Here is a 22662-nt window from a genome sequence, read left to right on the forward strand (position 1 = left end):
CTAACAAAGCTTAATTAGGATTACATAGTTTGGTTATTGTCTCCCTCACAAACGGGGATCTGTCGGCCCACAAGAACGGGAGATGAGTGGAATCAATATCCAAATGTGATAACGAGGAGAAAGTGCTAAAAAATATTCAAATTATTTGAAGAAGTTTAATTAAATTTTCGATGTTTCTTATAAATTTTTAAACTTGAGAAAAAAGACAAATTTGAGGACCGCATGCAAGAGATTGATTTTTTGAGAAAATCATAGCTTATGTGGAGGGGAGAGAGAGAAGGACGAGAGAGAAGATTTAGGGACTGCATGCAAGAGATTGTTTTTTCATGGGGTTTGTATGAGAGAAAGTGAAAAAAGGCACAATTACATGCGTGAACTGTACAGGCGGTGGGCGCGTGCACGACATTAACTGCTTTGTTTTTTTGTTTTTTTGTTTTGTTTTTTTTTTTTTTTTGCATCAAGCATACTTTTTATATTTTTTTTCCTTTTCTTCTTCTTTTCTTTCTCTCATCTCTCTCCTAATTGTCACCTCAAAAACCACACAAAAAAAAAACAAAACAAAATTAAAAAACCATTGCTATTGAAGTTTTCCTTTAATTAACAGTTGACCTTCTTCCCAAACATGGAATTTGGAAGACACTAAACTTTTATTTTATTTTTTTAATAAAAGAATAAACACTATAACTCATTTCTTCTCCCAATAAACACTATAACTCATAAGAGCATTCTTAGTGGTGGAGTTTTTTTTTTTTAAGTTTTTCCCCTCAAAATGGACATGATTATAAAGTAACATGCTAGAACTAGTAATCATTTATAAGTAAAAAATTATTGACTGATAATTTGATTGAACTAATTTGAATTTAGTTCGAATGGTAGAATTGAACTTTCATCCAACGGAAAATATAACTCAATTTTTTTAACTATTGATTTTAAATTGCATCAACAATCTGCTTTTACATTTTTCTTTTTTGGAACTATTGAGTTTAGTTTGAACACTACAAGAAATTTGACATTTAGTGACAACAAAAGTTGTCACCGAAACTATCAATTTTGTCACTATTAAAATTAGTGATCAATTTTTGAAGTCGTCACTATTGTAGTAGTGACAACTTTTGAAAAGTTGTCACAATTACTCACTCCTTTTGTGACAATATTTACTTACACTAAACGTAATATTTGAGTGATAACGATAGTTGTCACAATAAATGTATAATTTGAGACCAAATATGTTACTACAAAAAATTGATCTAGTGACAACACTTTAGTCACAATAATTGTACTTATTTTTCAATAAATTAGGCTGAACTGGGGCCAACTCGGTTGACCCCACCCTACCCCGGGACTAGACATGGCTCGACCTACGCCTAGATTCGGACGTGTGATAGATTTTAGTGTTGCATTATGCTTACTTCCCAGCAGGTCACCCATCTTGTAAGTCAAGCACGCTTAACCTTGGAATTCTTTAGTTATCTATTGTCATATCCTTCTTATAGCCAATTAGTGATAAGTATGAGCTTTTTAACATTTGTATTAGAATGAATTGAAACAATTTGACTTGTGGAATTGTTTGTTAGATAGCTTTCGTAAATGATAATGAACTTATATGTCACAAAAAAAGAAAATTATTCTAAAAAAATAAAATGTATTTAATTTTCACAATTACATTTATTTTAAGAATCACTAACTGATTGCATTTTAATTGATCATAATATTTAATATTTAGTTCACAACAAGTGTTTTTGCTAGTGAAATTGGACCCCAAAAAAAAAAAAAAAAAAAAAAAAATTGAGACTGACGGCAATCCACGTTTGTATTTGCAGATTGTAATGATGAGAGGGACGACATAGCTTAGCATATTGTGTTGTGATCTACCACGCCATAATGAAATCATTGTTTGTTTGGACGTAGTTACAGCCATATTCCACTTTCTTCACTTCAATTCTGACTCTGTTCAATGTCATATTCAGTATAAGAACAATCATAATCATATCTCCCTGACACAAAAAGTGATTGAGTATAAGAGACTCATTTATCCATTAATCTTTAATCTTAAATATAAAACAGTCATAAATCTCGTGACCAGTTGTCTTACTTTTAAAAATACCTACAATTCAACAAAGAAATTAGTTAATGTATCTAATAAAGAGATTAATTATTGTATTTGATGATAAATACCCCGAGCTACACCAGAGAGAAAAAAAAAAAAATCGTATCTCCTTTCCACACTCTTCCATCTCTCTATCTCAAACGTGTAAGCAATCTACCCACAAACATCCATCCACTACGTAATCATTTTATGTAAAATTAATATGAAAATTTAATAATTGATTCTACACCTATTGCGCTAGGGTATACCATACATCCCTTAAGTCTTAGGTTTTCATGTGTGTAACACTCTTCAGAATGGTCTGAATGTTTTTTTTTCCCTTTGTTTTGCTGATTTTGTTAGTTCACAATAGCATAAATAGTTATAAGTTTTGTTTGTTCTTTGTACAAAAAAATAATTCTTATTATTATGATGCCCAGTTTCATAATTTTCACGTTTGACAGAGTGAAGTGATAACATGCAAGTTTACAAGTCACTTAATATTTTATTTTTAAAAAAGTGCAATGTTATAATGAAATTCTTCCTCGACAATCTTAGTCTAATTCATAAACTTAAATGCAAATCATTGAAGTTCTTACTACTAATTCATAGAAATTGACACCTCAACATTTATTTGGATGCTAAGTCATCAAAAAACAAGGTCCTTAAAAAGACAAACTTATTACTAAAAGGATAAGTTAAAAGTTAGATTATTTAGCTTGCCAAACACATTTTTATAGTGGAACAGTGCATGCCAAAAGCATTAAAAGAAGAAGATGAACAAAACATCACAAATGCAATTCCATTCAAAGATTAAGGATAGAGTATTGTTGAGATATTGCATAACTATAATAATCTATGTCAACCCCATCCATCCCTTTGAGCCCATTTCAATCTCCAATTCTTTTCATCAACTCTGCCCACTGCCAATTATGCCATCATCTGCATCAAATATAAAATCAACACAATTTAGCTCCAAACTTAGCCGGCAATTTATATTATGCACTAGCGCTCACGTAGCATTGTAGACTCTGAATCAAAATGACGATGTATAAAATTCATACTTGTAATGTACAGAATTTCATAATACAATACACACAAAAAAATTACTTATTTGTTCATAACTACTTTCTCACAGAGAGCTAATAGCTGATGTTCAAACTCACAACCTCTCATATGGGAGTTCAACTTGGTGCCATTAGACCACAAGGTACAAAACTTATTTACTTATTTTTCAAATATGATTTAGATACAAAATTTATATTCATAGGCACAGAAATTCATAACATAAAACACCACTATTAATTTGTTTCAGGTACATAATTCATACTTGGTACAAAATTTCATAACACAAAACACAAAAACTCACAACATAACACATACATATATACCAAGGTCCACAGTGCACTATGAACCCTAGTCCATGGTATAAGAATTAAACTCAGCCCAAGTCACCAATAAATCTTCCATTCTTATGCTCAAACTCAAGACCTTTGATTAAGCGGGAAGAGAGAGTCGTCATCTTATAAATTTGCCAATTCAACTTTAAAAGTAGTAACAATCAATCGCCATTAGTATTGCGGTTGTGCATTTGGCTAGCCCATACATCTCATGACTTGAAGGGTTATCTTAAGAGTTAAATGACTCTAAATATAAACAAATATGAACCTAATTAATTAAAAAAAAAAAATTACAAGTATCCTCCGCGAGTATTCCCAACATGAGAAATGACAAAAATTCTATAGACAATTATGAGTTAAGTTTGACTAGCTAAACTCCCTATTTATGACAAAGATTTGTAGCCTCCCTCACCTAAGGCTACCTTGTCATTTTATGAATGAGAGAGCCCTTCTACTGTTCTACATCTTCACATCACTTCATGTGCTAATACAAACTACAAAACAAGCATAATCAACCAAGAAATGAAGTAAAACTACAAAAAACATCCTCAATATATACTAAACTAAATGTACAAACCGAAATTTTGTAAAGGAATCCCATTAAAAGTCATACTATAATATTACATTAGAAATCTCTGTCAACCTCAGTTTAAACTCCTGCAACAGAGTCATGAAAAAAAAAAAAAAACCAAAAATTAACAAAAATTAACAGAGTTCTAAGCTGACTAAGTACATCTGCGCAAGGTTAACAAGGATTCCCTTTACAATAAACATAGGTTTTGTTCTTCTGACCAAGCTCTAAAGTCTAACAAAGCATGCCCAGGCACCAACAAAAACTACGACCAGGCTTACAACCACGAGTACCTTAGGTATGTAAATAGACGATGAAGCTGAACACAATGCTGTCTTTGAGGATGCTTTGGCAGACCTTCCATTTCCACAAGCTGCTGTTTCTAATTCTTTCACGCTTGTGATAATTCCACTGTTGACTTCTCCGCGACCTTCAAGAATTGGATCCTGTGCTGTAGCAGAAGCAGTAGAGTTTGGCTTATCGACAGTAGAAGCATCTTCTTTGGAAACTGTATTGTCCTGCACAAGCCAATCAAATCAAATACAATTAAAAGCCGCCAGCAGTATGGAACACATAGGTGGAGGAAAATAAGGTTTTATTGGGAGAAGCTTTACCTCGGGTGTTGTCTGAGGACGGAGACATTGAACAGGTCCAACTTGAAGTTTCTTTTGAAAACGGATTCTCCGAGGAGCAGTTCCTTGTGCAGCGGACTGCTGATCACCTCGTTGATTCTGCGGTTGTCGGGTTCTTAATGTTATTGCAGGTGCAGAACTACTGATATTACCAACAGTTTCTGCTTGAGGGAAAACCATTTGAGGGGCCACAGTACCATTAGAAACTGAAGAGAACAAACTCTGTCCAAGGTAGTTATTGTTCTGGAGATCTAAATTCCAGTTCTGGTGATCACTGCCCATAGTTGGAGTACCAAAAGTCCCAACCAACGAATTTGCAACATAATTGACCTGTCTTTGAAGCAACGCCTCTTGATTATTTGTCACAAACAGCTCATTTTCAAAACCAACGGGTTCAGCCTGAAGGAGATTCAAACAAATAAGATTACATCTAGGGATAAAAACCAAATTTACCCATTAACCAGTTAAGCACAAAAATATGCAATATGACTCTTTTAAGTGATATTGGAATATCATTGCAGTACAAAAAACGTGAAGAGAGTATCCACTTACCAGCATTTGTGTAACTTCTTCTGACTCGCCATCTGAACTGACAAGGGCAGCTGGGTTCAAAAACTCATTTGGATCAAAACCATTAGTTCCATACTGAAACTGGACATCATTATTATTGCTAATGCAATTTATGACATCTCCATAAAAATAGGAAGATCCAAACTCCGGCATCTGTTCATATGTGGGAGAATATATAGGCCCAGTAGAAGGGTCAATAAAGAATTTCAATGCGTCTAGGTCAGGATCAGCCTGCAATATTAAAGAAAAAGAAATTAAGGACTCTAATCTATCTATAGAATCAATAAACCAATACATAAAATAAAGATTTTCAACTCACTGGATTAGAAGTAATGTCTAACACTTGATCCTCGGTGGTATCAGCAATACAGCTATTGCTGTTACTATCAATAGGGAAATGAACACCAGGAGTTTCCTCGGAACTCTGACCCGGAGTTAAAGGCTGTGTCTTGATGTGGCCGCTCTTCATTAATGGAGTCCCACCTTCTGATTGTTCATCTTCTGCAGGTGTCTTAACGACTGTAGGAGAAGAGACAATTGGATCAACCTCATCACTGTTTGAAATTTCAGCACCCTCATCCAGCTTCAACTCAACCTTCCTAAACAAACGGCAAAGCACAAAAGGAGCCTGTACAAGGAAATGCCACAATTACAGACTTATCAAAAACTTCATTGGGCAAAAATGAAACCTTGCTGTGCAGATAATCAAGAAAACATGACACTAAGTACAAAGTAAGAGCCACATTAAAGAATTTAGAAGCCTCTACCTGACCAGCGTGAGTTCCATCAAATTTGTTTTCAGTTGTACGATACTCATGAATCACCCAATGAGTCCTCTTCCCTTCAGGAGCTCGACCTAAGTAGTACACTAAAGTCTTTTTCATCCCAACCTTTGCACCCTTCCTCGACGAAATGGTCCTATCTTTGCCAGTTGCCTTCCAGTACCCTCGCTCTGTTGCACGATTCAACCTCTGCCCATTCTGATACTTGCGATCTTTTGGGCAGAAGAAGAACCATTCATTGTCATGTGATTCTACAAATGACATATCTGCAGAAACAATAATGTGTCAACAAACAACATCAGTTTCTACAACTATGTGCTTTCAATTTGCAACAAGTCAACAAGAGAACTATGATCTAAGACTGAAACCGGAAAAATTTCTACAAAGGAAAGCTAAACAGATCGAACAGCCAATTAAAAAAAAAAAAAAAAAAAAAACATTAAGCAAAATCCCCAAATTAAAAAAAAAAAAATCCCAAGACCTAGATGAGTGTACAATTATCCATTCAAATGAACTGAGTCGAATAGCGTCTTTAAACCATATTTTGTAATCAAATTGATCGATTCCAAACCAAATTTAGATAATTTAACACACGATTTCACTCTAAAGATCTCAATTTTAGATCTTCTCGTCCTTCCATAGAAATAACACACACTCAATTCAAACAACGATTTGGTTTTTACAGTAAATTCATCACAACTATCACACAGATATATAAATAAAACCCAAATATATGGGGCAAAAAAAGAACAACTCACCGGGCAAATCCCAGGGCTCATGCTTACAGATATCAACTTCGCGAATAACACTAACTTCTGCTTCCGAACCGGTGATCTTCATCTTCAAATAGTGATCCACCAGCTCCTCGTCAGTCGGCCGGAACCGGTACCCCACCGGCAGCGAGTGCAGGGGTGGTAACCCCGTCGGCCTTTCCACCTTTAGTACAGCCATCTCCACGCCGCAAAGTTCACAGAGAGAGAGAAAGAGAGAGGGTGGGAGAGATATACGTATGTGCCTGCCTGTATTTTTCAAAAGAAAAACAGAGATAAAGCAAAAGCAAGCTGAAAAGTGCGAGTATTTAAGAGGATTCTGAGAAAAGCTTTAGATCTCAATTGCAGTAAGATTCCTGGAAAATTCATTTAGGGCTTTGAGTAGCCATGAAACTTCCACGAAACTTCTCTGTGTTAAAAATGGGGAAGAAGAAGAAGGAGAAGAGAGAAAACTGCGAAATGAATTTCAGCTGACCTGGAGAAAGAGAGAGTCTCTGGGGACCGCGTTCGATCTCGTATATACCGCGTTCATCGATCATACGTGGATTTTCCATTATATATTACCCAAAATTCATTACTCTGGTGAAAGTACGAACCTGCCCCAATTGTCTTGAGGACATGTCAGCGGCTGCGGGGTGTTTGAGGAATTTCTCAAAACGTAATGAGTAAGATTATGGGACTGTGGGTCATTCCACCAATATGGACCCGACACGTTTACAATGACGTAATGTGTTTATCTTGTTTCCCACCAAAATTTCCATTTTGGACGTTGCAACCATTTGTGATTTGTGTAAGAAATTTATTTATTTAAAATGGGGTTTGAATAAAACATTAATTTAATCAAATGCCAATAATTATCACACAAACCAAACATCCTGTTTACTAAGTGAAATATTTATCCAATTTTCTAAAAAATTGAAAAACATAAAACATATTTACTAGTTCAATTTTTCATTTGGAATACATAAAACAAATTTCCAAAGAAAATTATTAAAATTTGTTTTCTAAATAAAAAATAAAATCATACCCAATATCTATTTGTTTACTTGTATTAGGTAGGCTCAAACTCACTACCTCCTACATATAGAAGGAACTTGATACCAGTGGACCACAAGGTCCTTGGTAAACATGACTTATTTGCTTATGCTTACAATTAGACATTATTCACATTATCAAAATAAAAGAAATGAGCTTTATATCAAGTTTTATATGTTGATTCAACTCAATTGATTATTAATTCACATATTTTTAGTTATGTTTTATTATAATACAAGTTTGATTCGGATATCGGATATTGAAATTTCACATATATTATTATAATAGAATTCAAAGTAAAATCACTCTGTAATCCATATATATTTATATACATGTTATTCAAATGAATATATTCAAAAAATAAATAAATATTAGTTCAAAAAATATTTTAAATAGTCGGTAATCCATATATATTTATATACATGTTATTCAAATGAATATATTCACAAATATTTTAAATATTAGCTCAAAAAATATTTTAAATAGTCTGTAATCCATATATATTTATATACATGTTATTCAAATGAATATATTCACAAATATTTTAAATATTAGCTCAAAAAATATTTTAAATAGTCTGTAATCCATATATATTTATATACATGTCATTCAAATGAATATATTCAAAAATATTAGCTCAAAAAATATTTTAAATACTCTGCAATTCATATATATTTTTATACATGTCATTCAAATGAATATATTCAAAAATATTTTAAATATTAGCTCAAAAAATATTTTAAATACTCTGCAATTCATATATATTTTTATACATGTCATTCAAATTAATATATTTAAAAATATTTTAAATATTAGCTCAAAAAATATTTTAAATAGTCTGTAATCCATATATATTTATATACATGTCATTCAAATGAATATATTCAAAAATATTTTAAATATTAGCTCAAAAAATATTTTAAATACTTTGCAATTCATATATATTTTAAATTTTTAAAAAATAAGTGTAGTAAACAATTTTTTTAAACAAAAAAAAAAAAAAAAAACAAAGAATCAAAACTGATAAATTAAAAAATAGAAAACAAAACAATTATCGTTAGTAAACAGATCCCTATATTCGTGTTTATTTCCGTGTTGATAGTATATTACAGAGTAGCTATTTTGATTTTATAAGTAACCGAAAAATGTGTTGTCATGATGTGTACTAAATAAATTGTTAGATAATATATTAACATATTTAGTATTCGAGGGTCTTATTTAAATTTGATATTTTCATTTTATTTTAATATTTTATGCATCAATATTTCAAATGCCAATAATTATCCTAAAATCATATAGATACATCCTAATCTTATCAATAATTTTTTTCTCGCGAAACGATTCCAATGTATATATATATATATATATATATATATATAAAAGTTCAGTAAGAGTGACGACCAAACTTTCTTAAAGACGGTACGAGCTAAATTGGTAAGAAATTATGATTTGAATTTAATTTATTGCTTTAAATTATTATCCTTTTTTACTCAAAAAATTAATTATTATCCTTTTTAAGCATTAGGTTTGCTTTAAATTTGATTTTTTTCATTTTATTTTATGTATTAATATTTCAAAGGTCAATAATTATACAAAAACGGTTTACATACATTCCAATTAAAATGACTAAAATGATGAGAAAAAAATTTATTAAGCGTGAAGACCACACAATTTCCTTACAGCGTATGAGCTATATTAGTAAATAATTTAAGATTTGAGATTGATTTTAATGCTCTAAATTATTATCCTTTTTAAGCATTAGGTTCTTTTTCATTTTATTTTATGAATGTATGAATATCTCAAATGTCAATAATTATTACAAAACCGTCCAGATAAATTGTAATTAAAATAATTAAATTAATGAGATAAAAAATTTAGTATGAGTGATTACCACACTATTTTCTTAGAAAAAACATGAACTTAATGGGTAAGTAATTTAAGAATTGAGATTTAATTTAGTGCTTTAAATTATTATCCTTTTTAGGCATTAGGTCTAATTTAAATTTAAAAATTTTATTTTATGTACCAATATTTGAAATGCCAATAACTATTTGCAGAACTGTCTACCTACGTACATTGTAATTAAAACGATTAAAATGATGAGATAAAATTGCAGCAAGAGTGTTAGCCACACAATTTCCTTAGAGAGCATATGGGTTAAAAGGGTAAGTAATTTAACATTTCAGATGTAAATTAGTGCTTTAAATTATTATCCTTTTAAGCATTAGGTTCGAGTTAAATTTAAAATTTTCATTTTATTTTATGTAAAAATATTTCAAATGCTAATAATTATTCCAACATCGTATAGCTACCTTGTAAATTTGTTGAAGAACCACGAAGTGAGTAGGCCTAAGTATAGGGTCAAGCGGGTTGAAGAATGTTTTAAACTCTCGATCTTTTTTAAAGGATGAAAGTACATAATTAATCACACCACTCAAGTTGGTTAGTCATATTGTAATTAACATAATTAAAATGATGAGCTAAAATTTTCATGAGAGTGACAACGTAACCCTGTTTTTTTTCTTGAAGAGAGTATGAGTTAAATGGATAATTGATTATGATTTTGGATTGGATTTAGTATTTTACATTGGGTAAAATCTCATACGAGAACGTTCAACGTATCCTCATATGCGATACATGTTAGGTTTTTCATAAGTTTTACATTTTCTCTCGTGGAGTAACAGTCAGCCCATAAATATTATATTTGTATTTAAAAGTATTATTACATATTTTTTCTCAAGAGTATTACACTTTTCTTTTTTATTTTTTTTTTAAATTTTATATATATCAAAATTTATTGTGTTAATTTTGTTGCAAGGATAATTATGTTTGACGCATGAAATTAAATAAAATGTGATTATTATTTATAATTTTACCCTTGAAAATATTACCCACCTAATCAAATTAATTTTGAAATTTTAAAAAAGTACAATTTTTAAAAAAAAAAAAAATAGCCGTATTTAAATTAAGAGTATACACATTATTTTTAAAATTAAGTAAAGGACGGATAGAAGTTACAAGTTACAACTATGGACTTCTGATAAACCCAAAGGCCGAAGCATTCAAAATTTTGTAAAGTCTCATATGAAAACAAGAATTAGATTGACTTATTATTATATGTTAATGTTAATTAATCATCTTAAATTACTTAAGTAAATTCTACTAACCACTCCTAAATTATAATGGGCGTGAAATTTAGATATTTTATATTTTTGCGGGGTTGATAGAAAAATTCGTAGGACTACCTAAATATACAGAGGGGTAAATTCAATTTGTATGTAATAACTCACAAATCACACAAGAGCAATAAATTACACTAAGAATAACGTGTGAGAGTGTGAGACGGATTTGACTGATATATTTTATAATTCAATTCATATAAATTGTCAAACTTATTTATAGTAAAAATATTGAAATGTATTAGGAAAAGTGTCAAATAAACCCCTAAAATTTATATTATAAGTCAATTATGCCTCTGTACTTTTTAAAGATGCAATTAAGCTCATCAACATGTTATTTTTCGTACATTGAAGTCTATAAAGTATATAAACTAATAAATGACATGTAATAGGCGGTCACGAGGGTTCTAACTGACTCGGGCTACCGACGATCCTAGTGTTACTCGCCAGTTGCCTTCTCTAGTGGAGAAGGCGACGTTGGTCGAGTCTCCTGTTGTTGGAGCGTCGTCATCAATAGCTTGGAGTCTCGCCAGAACCTCAGTGACTGCCTACTATAGTTCATTTACCGGTTTTTGAGCTTCAATATATGCACGAAAATCATATGTTAATGGACACAATTACAACTTCAAAAAGTTCAAGTGTCTAATTGACTTCTCGTATGAAATTTATGGGCATACTTGACCCTTTTCTCAAATGTATTCATACTAATATAAAAACTTACATAATTTTTCAATGTGAGACAAAACTACTTAAAAAGTTCCAGAGCTCCATTTTCCATACTTTATAAACATATTTCGAAAATCAATTTTTCATTCATTACTTTTTATACATTTTCAGCTTAATTATTAATATCTGAAACTTAAAAATCCAAATCTACGTTAACCCGAACAAATTAAAAGTGAACCATACTCAAATTAACACCTCAAAATGATTACCTAAATCTAAGGTTGCTTAGTTTTACCAAGTGGCTTGTAGTTTATTGGTATTGGATTGCTTCCCTACGTGGGAGGTCTAGGTTTCAAGCCTCAGTGTAGGCATTGATTGTATGGGTATCCCCCTTCCTTTGTAATATAAAAAAAGGTTGCTTAGTTTTTTTCACCAATCCTTTTTTCCACTATAATAATAAAATAAAAAATAAAAAATAAAAAATAAAAAGAAAAATCTTGTTAAGCACTCGTGTAAGTTGTAACCAGCCCAGGTTTAATACTCCTAGTCCTAGTTATCACCGCCATCTGTGGGTGTCCGTCCGGTAGAAAGCTGTGGCGGTGTAACCTGTGTTACTACTTAGTACCAACACAATTATATTTTACAAAAATATTTTGATATTTAATTCACAGATCAATTAAAAGATTTTGAGCGTCACTTTCTACTTTTCTGGTCCTCGCCAAACTACTACGGATAATTTATCTCCCTACCTAATTTCATTTTTTAAAAATCAAAGATTTTTGTTAATTAATATTTATACGTTGCGTCATTTATTTTATATTTATTGAATATTTATATTTTTTATTTATTTATAAAGAATTAATCTATGATGCATGGAGGCTTTAATTTGAAGGCTAATGTTTTCACTGGAAATTTCAAAAAAAAAAAAAAATCGAAGTTATTTTTCTAAATTAAAATTTTTAAAATAAATTTTAAAAATAAAATTAGTAAACAATTAATATTTATACATATTTGTATTTGCACATTTGCCAAGCATGTTATATCCCGTGTTTCCTGTTTTTTCAATTTTCTCATTCCCAAATCCCAATTTTCATGCAAAATATGGATTAATTAAACATAAAAATAAAACATGTATACATTTGTGTTTATTTAACCTTGTCTAAATAAAATCCCACCTACATTCACAACTTATTAAAGATCCAGTCAAATGGAATCTTAGCCTCACCCTCTTGTAGCCATGTAGGGGTGACTCATTGTAAACATTAAGTACACCACATAAAAAATTGTTTGGTCACTATGATTAACTCCTTCACAATTTCTGTAAGATGAAAATGTAGAGTCTCGAGATAAGAGATTTTGTCTTTTGCACCCAAGTCAAATAGTCTCTTCAAGTAAGTTACATTATATTAGTGTAATTTATTTTTAACATTTTTTTAGTGACGAAGAAAAACCATAATCATTATTTGAGGGTGTACACGGGATAAACATCGCATTTTGACCTTAACTGATTTAGGATTATAAGGAGTTAAATCAACCTCAATTGCTCATAGAGTCATAGTTGATCAGTTCAAATCAAACAAACTAATAAATCATTCTTGTTAAAATTAAGGGTGTGTTTGGTTCGCACATGGGAATCGGAATCGGAATGGATATCAAATACTTGGTAATGATAATGGGTTTTGGTGAAAGTATTTAACATGTTTGGTAGTATGGTGGAATGAGAATGATTACTAATAGTAGTGCTTGAGAATGAATAAGGGAATGAAATCATTATTTTAATTGGGTATGAGTTTTTCAATTAATGGGGTATTCGAAACCCATAGTAATGTTCTAAAAACCTATTAACCAAACAATAACAATCACTTTCATATCCATTCCTATGAGCAAAACCTATCAACCAAACACACCTTAAATTTGTAATATTGTAGTTACGAATTCAATAATAGTTTCACCAACTTAACTGTAATAGCATTTTCCATTAACTTCTTATAGACAGGTTCAATTCAGTGAATTTTAGTGCTGTAAAATTTTGCCAATAGTTTTCAACAAAAAGTGAATGCGAATAAAACGTAGTGGAAAAGTAGATCTGCAACCAAAAAAAGGAAGAAAGGGAATGGGTAAAGGAATCCTCTTCTTTTTTTCAGTACATTTGAACAGTAACCATGCATCATCATACTACCATTTCTTTCATGAATAATTGGTCCTAAAAGAACACTGACATAAGAAATTTAGTTGATATTCTTTTTTTTTCTTAAAAAGATTATTTTAGATGTTTACCATGAATATTTAATGGGTTTAGTTAAAAATAGCATTTCAGAAATAATTGGAAGGAAAAAAGTAAAAACACTTAAACACCTATAATTGGCGAGGAAATGAACTATATCACTATATCTTGGAAGAAAGTGCCACATTCCCTAAATATTATTTAGTTCTATTAAATTACAAAATGTACATCATCACTTATTATTGGGCAGTAAATGAGTTAGGTTTTGGGAAAGATGTGAGATTGGAGTTTAATGTACAAAATATTGTTACTTTTCTAGTTAAAGATTCGAGTAATTAGAGTAGTTTGAAATTCCAAACTTAATGACTGTTTACCTTTTCTGCTTCCAACATAACATTAGTCATTAGTGATGGAGGTAAATTGCAAAATATATTACAATTGGTTTACAGATTTCTAAACGCTTGTACATAAGTAATTTTCTGCATGTCCAGCTCAGTTGGTCATATGAATGAAGTTTGGGAACAATAATTCGAGATCTAGTCTCACCTGTATTAGTGTGGGAGCAACCTCTTAAAGTGATGGAGGATCTTTGTGCGCATTAAACAAATGTCTGGTCTCTGTATTCAGCAGAGTAACCATGATTTACATATTTCCAGATGTTAAGTGATGTTTGAAGAATGATTGCCCACGTGGACAGCTCAGTTGGTCATAGGGGTGAAGTTTGAAAACAATGACCCGAGATCGAGTTTACCAACGACAGTGTGGGAGCAACCTCTCAAAATGAAGGGCCTCCTTGTACGCAGTAAGCTAAGCAAAGGTCTAACCTTTGTGTTCAATTGAGTTACCATGATTTATATCTTCCTATTTCTGTCGAGCCGAAGTTTAAGAAGGTTTTGGGGTTTGAGATTTAACCTTTTGGAACAATGTTTGAAGAATGATTGGACTCAAAACGCGGATTTGTGGTCACAATATTGAAAATTGGGCAGAAAGAGTTAAAGGGTCAACATCACTACTTTCACCGCCCACACCTCCAAGCCGGCCCCCTGTTTTCCTTTGTGTCAATCACAAAAGAGTGTAGAATGCGTGTGCTGTTATTTTCACTCTTCTCTAATCTTTTTATTTTTTTGACCCATATTTATTATTTAATATATTTACTTGAGTGAACAAACAAAAAGAAACCTAATTTCTTTTTGTTTGTTGTTTTTAGGGAGTATTTTATATTGGTAAAAGACACCATTCTCTTCATGAAATGCAATTGAATAATGGAGCCTTCTTTGTCCTCTTCAACCATGAAATATTAATGGGATTTCCAATCAACCCTCATCCTTAATATCTTTCATATTCTTTACAAGGTGTTTGGTAAACAATTGATCAACTAATCAATAAACCGTTAAAACACTACTGATTGATGAAAACAGGTTTTTGATAAACACTCAATCAACCGTTAATACTATAGAGGGTTTGGTAAACAATTGATCAATTAATATACAAATTGTTAATATTATTGACTGATTAAAATAACTAACACAATCAGCTATGAGCTACCGGCTAATTAACGAACACTTTTTTTTTATGTGTTTTAATGCATTAAAAATAATATTTGTTTTGAATAATAAATTTTCAGTATCTAAAAATTACATTAAATTTTGAGTAATTTAAAATCAACTTGCTTTCAAATTCTATTTTCTCATATGTTATCCTATTCGCAAGATTTGAAACTCCGACACTCGTCTTTTTATAACTCATATTTTAATGGTGTAATCACATGATGGTTGAAAACTTGAAAATGTTTGCTTTGATTGATGATTATCATCTACGATTTGGCTTAATATATGTTCTTTTTGACCTTTTTGAGGTTTAGAAGTGGGCATGGTGGGTTATAAGCACTTTAACTTTTACTTGTCATTCTTTCCACAGACCAATTGCCCATCAAACTTTTTTTTTTTCTTTAATTGAATTGCCTTTGCAAAAGTAACAATTCATTATAGAGATCAACAATGATCTCGAGCCCCATTCTAATCCATAAATGAAAGGACACAAACAAATCCAATATGAAGAAATTCTTTGTGTGCACAAAGTGCAAAAGTTTTTGTAATAATAACAAAAAAAGTACAGAAGGATTATCTTAGTTTTCTAACCACAAAACTAACTCCACAATTGAAATATACATATATATGAGAACTAGTAGTTGCATGACATGTGTAGACTAATCTCATTTATCTATTTAGACTGATATAAGACTGAAAAATAAAAAAAAAAATACTGTGACATTTTCATAACTAAGGCAATACAATTGAAATGTTTGATAATGCATCCATAAATAATTAATAATGCATGATTATACCTCTAAAGTACACTTTCAAGTTTCAATTAGCACTTAACATTATCAAGCGTTTTCAAATATATCGACATAATTATGAAAGTGTCACCTTATTTTTTTTCTTAGTTTTTTTTTTTTTTTTTTTTTTTTTTTTTTTTTTTTTGACATTAATCATCTTAAATGAACGGATGAGATTAGTCTACGCATTCTCATTGAGCTACTAGTTATCATATCTTAACCATATATGTGTGTGTGTGTGTGTAATCAAATGAGACCACCTCTACCACTCTCCCATGCGGTCATGCAGACATATTAGAATTGTAGGATGAGCTAAGATCAAACAAATGAAAATCAATGAAGATAAAATATACATGTGTTGGCAATTTCGTAATTTCTTGCACCATGTATATTTCGGTGGTACACTTTTGAGTGATACGTGGTGCACTTGATCTGTAGTGCACTAAGTATTGCACCACTCAACGGGGGTATCAAACCTATCGATGGGTTCTACAGGACTATTTTATTGAACCTACAACAGTTTTTCTTTTTGATGGTACACCACATAACACTCATAAGTGCACCACATAACACTCATAAATGCACCACACATTAGCACCTAGTGCACCACCAAAATATACATGGTGCACAAAATTACTTAAATGTCACCTTGCTTTTCCCATTTGATTGATTTTCAGGTGTACCACAGAGAAGTCATAAGTCCATACACCAACACTTAAACCACATGATCGAAAAATTACAAAATTCTCACCATATTTTTTCTCCTCTTCATTGAGATCCATTCATCTAATCTGAGCTCATCCTACAATTCTGATATGTCTGCACAACCACATTAAAAGAGCAATATCTCATAATCGACAAAATTACAAAATTGTCATCACTATTTTTCCCCTCTTCATTGATTTCCATTCATTGTCTATAACACCTTTGGGCCGAACAAAGTTTAGAAACCCATACTTGGGGAAAAAAAAGAATATAAAATTCCGAGTCAAAATACACAATTTATGTATTGAATGTTTACAATTTACATACTAAATGTTCACAATTCAAATAATTAACATTCGGTATGTAAATTGTGAATATTTAGTATATAAAATTGTGAACATTCAATATGTAAAAATTGTGAACATTCAATATGTAAATTGTAAACATTCAATATATAAATTGTGAATTTTTGGATCCGGATTCACAAAATAATTTGCCAAAAACTACTACAAGTATCGAACAAATTCATTTGTTTGGAATGAATACGTCTAAGGTCTTGTTAACCAATGAAGAAAGATGTTAGGTATACCAAATATTATACTACAGTTAACTTTATCTTGAATTCACGATTAACCAATTTTCTACTAATAACGAAACTTAAACGTTCGTAGACGCTGATCCAAATCATATACTCGTCCCCCGACTTGAGATGCTTTCATGCATGATGGCTGGCCTCCTGCCTCCACAGACCGGAAGGCACCTCACGCCACAACAATCTCCACCGTTCAATCTCCTAAAGGAGTATGATAACCCCTGCCATGCCAGACACAATAAATATCATCACAAATTAAACAATGGAAGATTACAAATTCGACTTCCAACAAAAATCACAGCGCGAGATTTACTTGGTCAGTGCACACTTTTGAGTAATAACAGTGCAAAATTTACTCAGACAGTGCACACTTTCAAGTAATAACATTGCGGGATTTACTCAGTCAGTGCACACTTTCAAGTAATAACATTGTGGGATTTACTCAGCCAGTGCACACAAGTAAGAGCATTGTGGGATTTACTCAGTCAGTGCACACAAGTAATAGCATTGTGGGATTTACTCAATCAGTGCACACTTTCAAGTAATAACATTGTGGGATTTACTCAGTCAGTGCACACTTTTGAGTAATAGCTGCTAATTTCTCTCGTCACACCAAAAAAAATAAAAAAAATAAAAAAAAATCGACATCAATATTTAAATTTAGTAAAGTTGAATTACCTCTCAATCTCTGGTGAAGATTTGGGAATTTGAAGGAATGGTCATAAGCTCACAACCAAAGCTCGCAGGCAGCATCAATCAAGCCTAACCAGTGAAATGAAATTGCGGATTGAAAGAAAATAAGAAATGCAGTGAAAGTTTGAGTCTTTTGCTATTTTTGATGGGATTTGGGCTCAGTAGTAGACATTTTTGTGTAAAAGCTTTGGGAATGAACACTTTTATATATATGATGAATATATAAACATATATTTACATATATATAAAATTAGTGAGAAAAAAAAATAAAATTCTGAGGGCATGCGTCCACCCCAGCCAGCAGGCTATGATCTCTCTACCTATAACCCAGTAAGTAATTTGCACTGCAAAACAGTTATGAATTGCATATTTCTCAGGTTAACTGAGAGCATCGCATTCTTACTGGTGAAAATACAACAGTTAGTTTGGCATGATCAGAGAGAGAATATTCTTCAGGCCACTTCCCTTTCTCTACTTCCTTGGGGAAAAGAACCGCGTCCTGGATGCTAAACCCGATGGCTTCATCTATGGCGTTTTCGCTGTCGTCCCATTGGTCGTCTCTTTGTTCTGACCATGTCGGGTTCCATATCCGTTGCTGCAATGCCAAAAGACGAGACATAAGAACTATTCTTAAACACCACCCTAAGGTAACCAGCTTGGTTGGCGTAGGTGGCTGTGCACTCTCATCCCTTAAGCGAGGTCAAGAGTTCGAACCCCCTCTCGTATGGAAAAACCAATCTGGCCAGCATTTCGCCCCTTAATTGGGCCGGCCCGGTGCAAAAGGGGATTAGTCTGAGTATGGTACGGGCTTAAAGGTGCCTCCTACAGTTAGGGTCTGCACAGGATACTAAGCACCTCATGGTCTGACCAAAAAGCACCACCCTAAGGTCCTTGTGGATTCGTCATATTATGCACAAGTAATGAGTTAAATCGAGTTGGAATCAGTGTTGCAAAAATCGCGCCTAGGCGGGAGCGCCCGCCTAGGCGTTCTAGGCGCCCACGCCCGCCTAGGCGGTCCCCAAGCGCGAGGGCGCCTAGCGATTTTTTCAACATTGGTCGAAATATACTAGAGATAAAAGAGAATTTTGATATATACCTTGAATTCTTTGTAATCAACAACACCGTTTCCATCCATATCTGCTTGCACCCACAAATCATTAATCTCCTGAATACTCAGCCCATTGCGATTGCCGATCAAACTAAGCTGCAGGATTAGTGGAACATATTAGGTATTATTGTTTTAAGGTAAAGGGAGAGGAAAGTAAAGCCTAAAATTGCGATTCATCTTTCTCTACAAGCACAAAATTGCACAAACGTATGGAGACACATAAATGTAAGTTCGGTTGCTGAATACTACCTGCCGCAAAGCTTCACAGAAATCGGAGTATGAAATATAATCATCACTGCTATCAGCCTTCAGAAAGGCAAATGCATCCTCTTCTGTCAAAGAGGCACGACGGAGTTGATACTGAAAATGGAGAGATTCCATTGTTAAATATACGGAGCTCAAGAAATAGTGTGTTTGATATGAATGACATTAAAAGAGAAGAACAATAAACCCAAGAAAGACAGAGGGAGTGTTTGGTAAATTAGCTGTTAGTTGATTACATATAAAATGACTTTCTCAAAAAGCTAATAAAAAAAGCTACTTTGAGCAGCTTTTTGAATTTTAGCATTTTGTAGCAATAAGTTGTTAAAGAGAGCTAATTAATCAAACACTCATTGATTGTTTAACCAAGTCAAACAGCTAATAGTGGTCAAATAAGCCCAAATTAGCTGATAAGCTAACTATGTTACCAAACAGGGCCAGAACATTCCCGCAAACATCATATACAGAATATACTCTCTACCTTAAACATTCCAAAGATTGCCTGACTCCAACTCGTTTTCAGCAACTTCCTGTACTTGTTAGGATTAAGAAGCCATATAAAATCCACACCACAGATGTTCCCTCGGTGATTCCGATGGCTCACCCACTGCATAAAATAATATGAAATGAGACTAAAGTTTGAGGTCTAATTGGTTAAAAATTCTCACCGAGAGACTAAGAGAGAGGGGATCGGACCTTCTGTGCATCTGCATCAGCGTACTGGTGTGCAGTATCATAGGATGATATAAATCCCTGAGATCTAAGGAACTTGTAAACATGACCCCGTTTACTTCCATTCCAATCCCTGAAAATTTTATAGAAACGTGAACAATAAGAATGTATACGAACAGAATTAACAGACATGGGACCACTTAAACGTCGAGTGAGAAAAGAAAAGTTACCCGCAGAGTATAATTGGCAAAGGGTTAAGCTTATTTTCCTTTTGATATGATTCCACATATTGCAATATTTTGTAGACCTAAAAAAGTGAACCATGGCGCAAAAGTGAGTGGTCAACTCGCTAAATTATTTTTTGGTAAATACGCAGCAGAAGAAATATCCAAGTACCTGTCGCAGACGTTCCAAGCAAATACTTGAATCGTGCGGGAACAGCAAGTGTGTGTTGACTATAAGAATTTCTTTTCTAACATTAACATTTCGACACGGCGAGCAGGGTAATACTAGCTCAACGTGTAATAACTGTGCAACACGGTCTCCAAAATCATTGAAAAGCAACTCTTGGTGGCTTATAACACTGAAGTAATCCTTATGTACAGCAGTCAACAGACCTGTTGATCAATAAAGAACGACTTAAATCTTGCAAAAAAACAAGCTTTTTCTCCTCGTTCATCTCTCCTCCACCTCACACAAAAGTTGCAAAAAGTGCCACCAAAAACCCGAGAAAAGAGCCAATGGGAATGCTGTTAGGAAAGGGTCCCAAGTGTCTCTGAATAAGTGGGGTAAGTCACATGGATTCAGTGCTATTGAAGCAACAACTTTGAAAAGTTGAAGATAATTGGGGCCATGTTAATGAGTTTCAATCAAGATTCAAAAGCACTATGACTATTGGAGACTCGTATTCTAAGCAATACTTGTTTATCAATTACAGCAAAAGCCTGACTTTAACATCAAGAAATAAAAGGGCAACTAACAAAAGCTTCAGCATTCTAGTTTCTCAGAATCTTGAGATGTATAAATTGCAAAGATAATTGATGCCAGAATTAACAATCAATCAAGAACATACCATCACCCCGGTTGTTAGTTCTGGCAAGCTTAAAAGTAAGATATCCAGCATCACCTAGTTTCTTGTCATAGAGATCAACAAGCTCTTCATTTCCAACCCAAAATTCCTAGAAACAAGAATAAACTTGTTTAAGAATAGTCACAAACAATGCGCAATAAACTGATTTACAAAAACCTAAATTAGAAAAGTAATACAAATGAAAGGGAGAGAGAGAGAGAGTAAAATCTTTCGCCTTCAATTTTACCTGAAGACAAATGATGGAAGATCTTTCATACAATAACCATTCCAAGATTCTTTCGTTCCTGTCCAACCAAAATCCCCTGAAATGGCTTTCTCTAACACTGGGGTCCTGTATTTTTACCAAAAACCACAATAAGGAAAAGGCAGACAAACACCCAGATTGTAAAGTTCAGATATTTTTAGTTCCCACATAAGAAAAAAAAAAAAAGATGAGAACAAACCTCGTTACAGAGCCTTTTGTAAATGGGAGCAAGGATATTGAAAGTTGTGCAAGAAACGGAATTGGGATCGGAGATTGAAGAGGCAGCTGCATAGCCGCCGATTCTGGAAGCCCTCCCTTTGGCTAGTCCCCTCTTCTTCCTCCCCATTGTGAATTATGTATTTAGGATGAATACCCGGAGTTGAAAAGTGTGTATGCCGGAGGGGCAAAAGACAAGGGAGAGGAAGAAAAAACAGAGAGAGAGAAAGAGAGTAGAATCTAGTCTATAAGAAAAGAAAGAATTGATAGATGAAGATCGAGGAGATTGAGAGAATGAAGAAGACAAAGAATGCAGCGGAATTGCGTTTCATGAGTCATCTACGTATTGCGAAATCTACGCAGCGGGATATATACGGAGAGAGAATCTGTTTCTGTGGAGAAGTGGGAAAAAGCCGGAGAATCATTCAATTTTTATTTATTTATTTTTTTCTTTTAAATCTTTTAATAACAATAAAATGATTGCATATTTGCATTTATTTATACACCGTCAGTTTTAAATGCTTTTGTATTATTCCAACCCCACAACAACAATATAAATTTAACTTGTTCAGTTGGTGACAGTGATATAATTTAGAAAGAATGACTAGAGATCGAGTCTCACTAGCGATAAATGTGTTCACCATGAAATAAATATAGGAGGTAAAACGTGACTCACCTGACTTATGAACTTCAAATACTTGTATATTAGTGTCAACAACAACAATAATTTCTCCCCCACTTGTTTTAAAAGTTGTTATTTCAATACATATTTTCCCCCACTTGTTTTAAAAGTTGTTATTTCAATACATATTTTAAAGTGTGATCCAC

At 32.8% G+C, this 22662-nt stretch overlaps 2 protein-coding genes across 3 annotated transcripts; both read right to left on the bottom strand.

The window, feature by feature from the left end:
- Nucleotides 1-4014: 4014 nt before the first annotated feature.
- On the bottom strand, nt 4015-7320 carry LOC109188917 (NAC domain-containing protein 62-like). The gene is made up of 6 exons (XM_019339569.1): nt 6800-7320; nt 6027-6307; nt 5579-5887; nt 5242-5490; nt 4672-5088; nt 4015-4575 (listed from the first exon to the last, which is right to left on the bottom strand). The coding sequence occupies exons 1-6, from the start codon at nt 6990-6992 to the stop codon at nt 4285-4287; spliced, it is 1740 nt and encodes a 579-aa protein (XP_019195114.1). The 5' UTR covers nt 6993-7320; the 3' UTR covers nt 4015-4284.
- Nucleotides 7321-17468: 10148 nt separating this feature from the next.
- On the bottom strand, nt 17469-22194 carry LOC109188918 (uncharacterized calcium-binding protein At1g02270). 2 transcript variants are annotated; one of them, XR_002055514.1, is made up of 12 exons: nt 21818-22194; nt 21601-21705; nt 21357-21462; nt 20681-20901; nt 20515-20591; nt 20309-20417; nt 20094-20219; nt 19601-19711; nt 19340-19447; nt 18647-18838; nt 18229-18312; nt 17469-17771 (listed from the first exon to the last, which is right to left on the bottom strand). XR_002055514.1 is itself a non-coding variant. In XM_019339570.1 (10 exons), the coding sequence occupies exons 1-10, from the start codon at nt 21962-21964 to the stop codon at nt 18617-18619; spliced, it is 1332 nt and encodes a 443-aa protein (XP_019195115.1). In that variant the 5' UTR covers nt 21965-22194; the 3' UTR covers nt 18356-18616. The 2 variants fall into 2 exon arrangements, 1 of the variants encoding a protein (XP_019195115.1); XM_019339570.1 differs by lacking the exons at nt 17469-17771; nt 18229-18312 and having other exon boundaries at nt 18356-18838.
- Nucleotides 22195-22662: the final 468 nt, after the last annotated feature.

This window comes from Ipomoea nil, unplaced genomic scaffold (genome assembly GCF_001879475.1).
Source record: "Ipomoea nil cultivar Tokyo-kokei standard unplaced genomic scaffold, Asagao_1.1 scaffold1509, whole genome shotgun sequence".
Lineage (NCBI taxonomy): Eukaryota > Viridiplantae > Streptophyta > Magnoliopsida > Solanales > Convolvulaceae > Ipomoea > Ipomoea nil.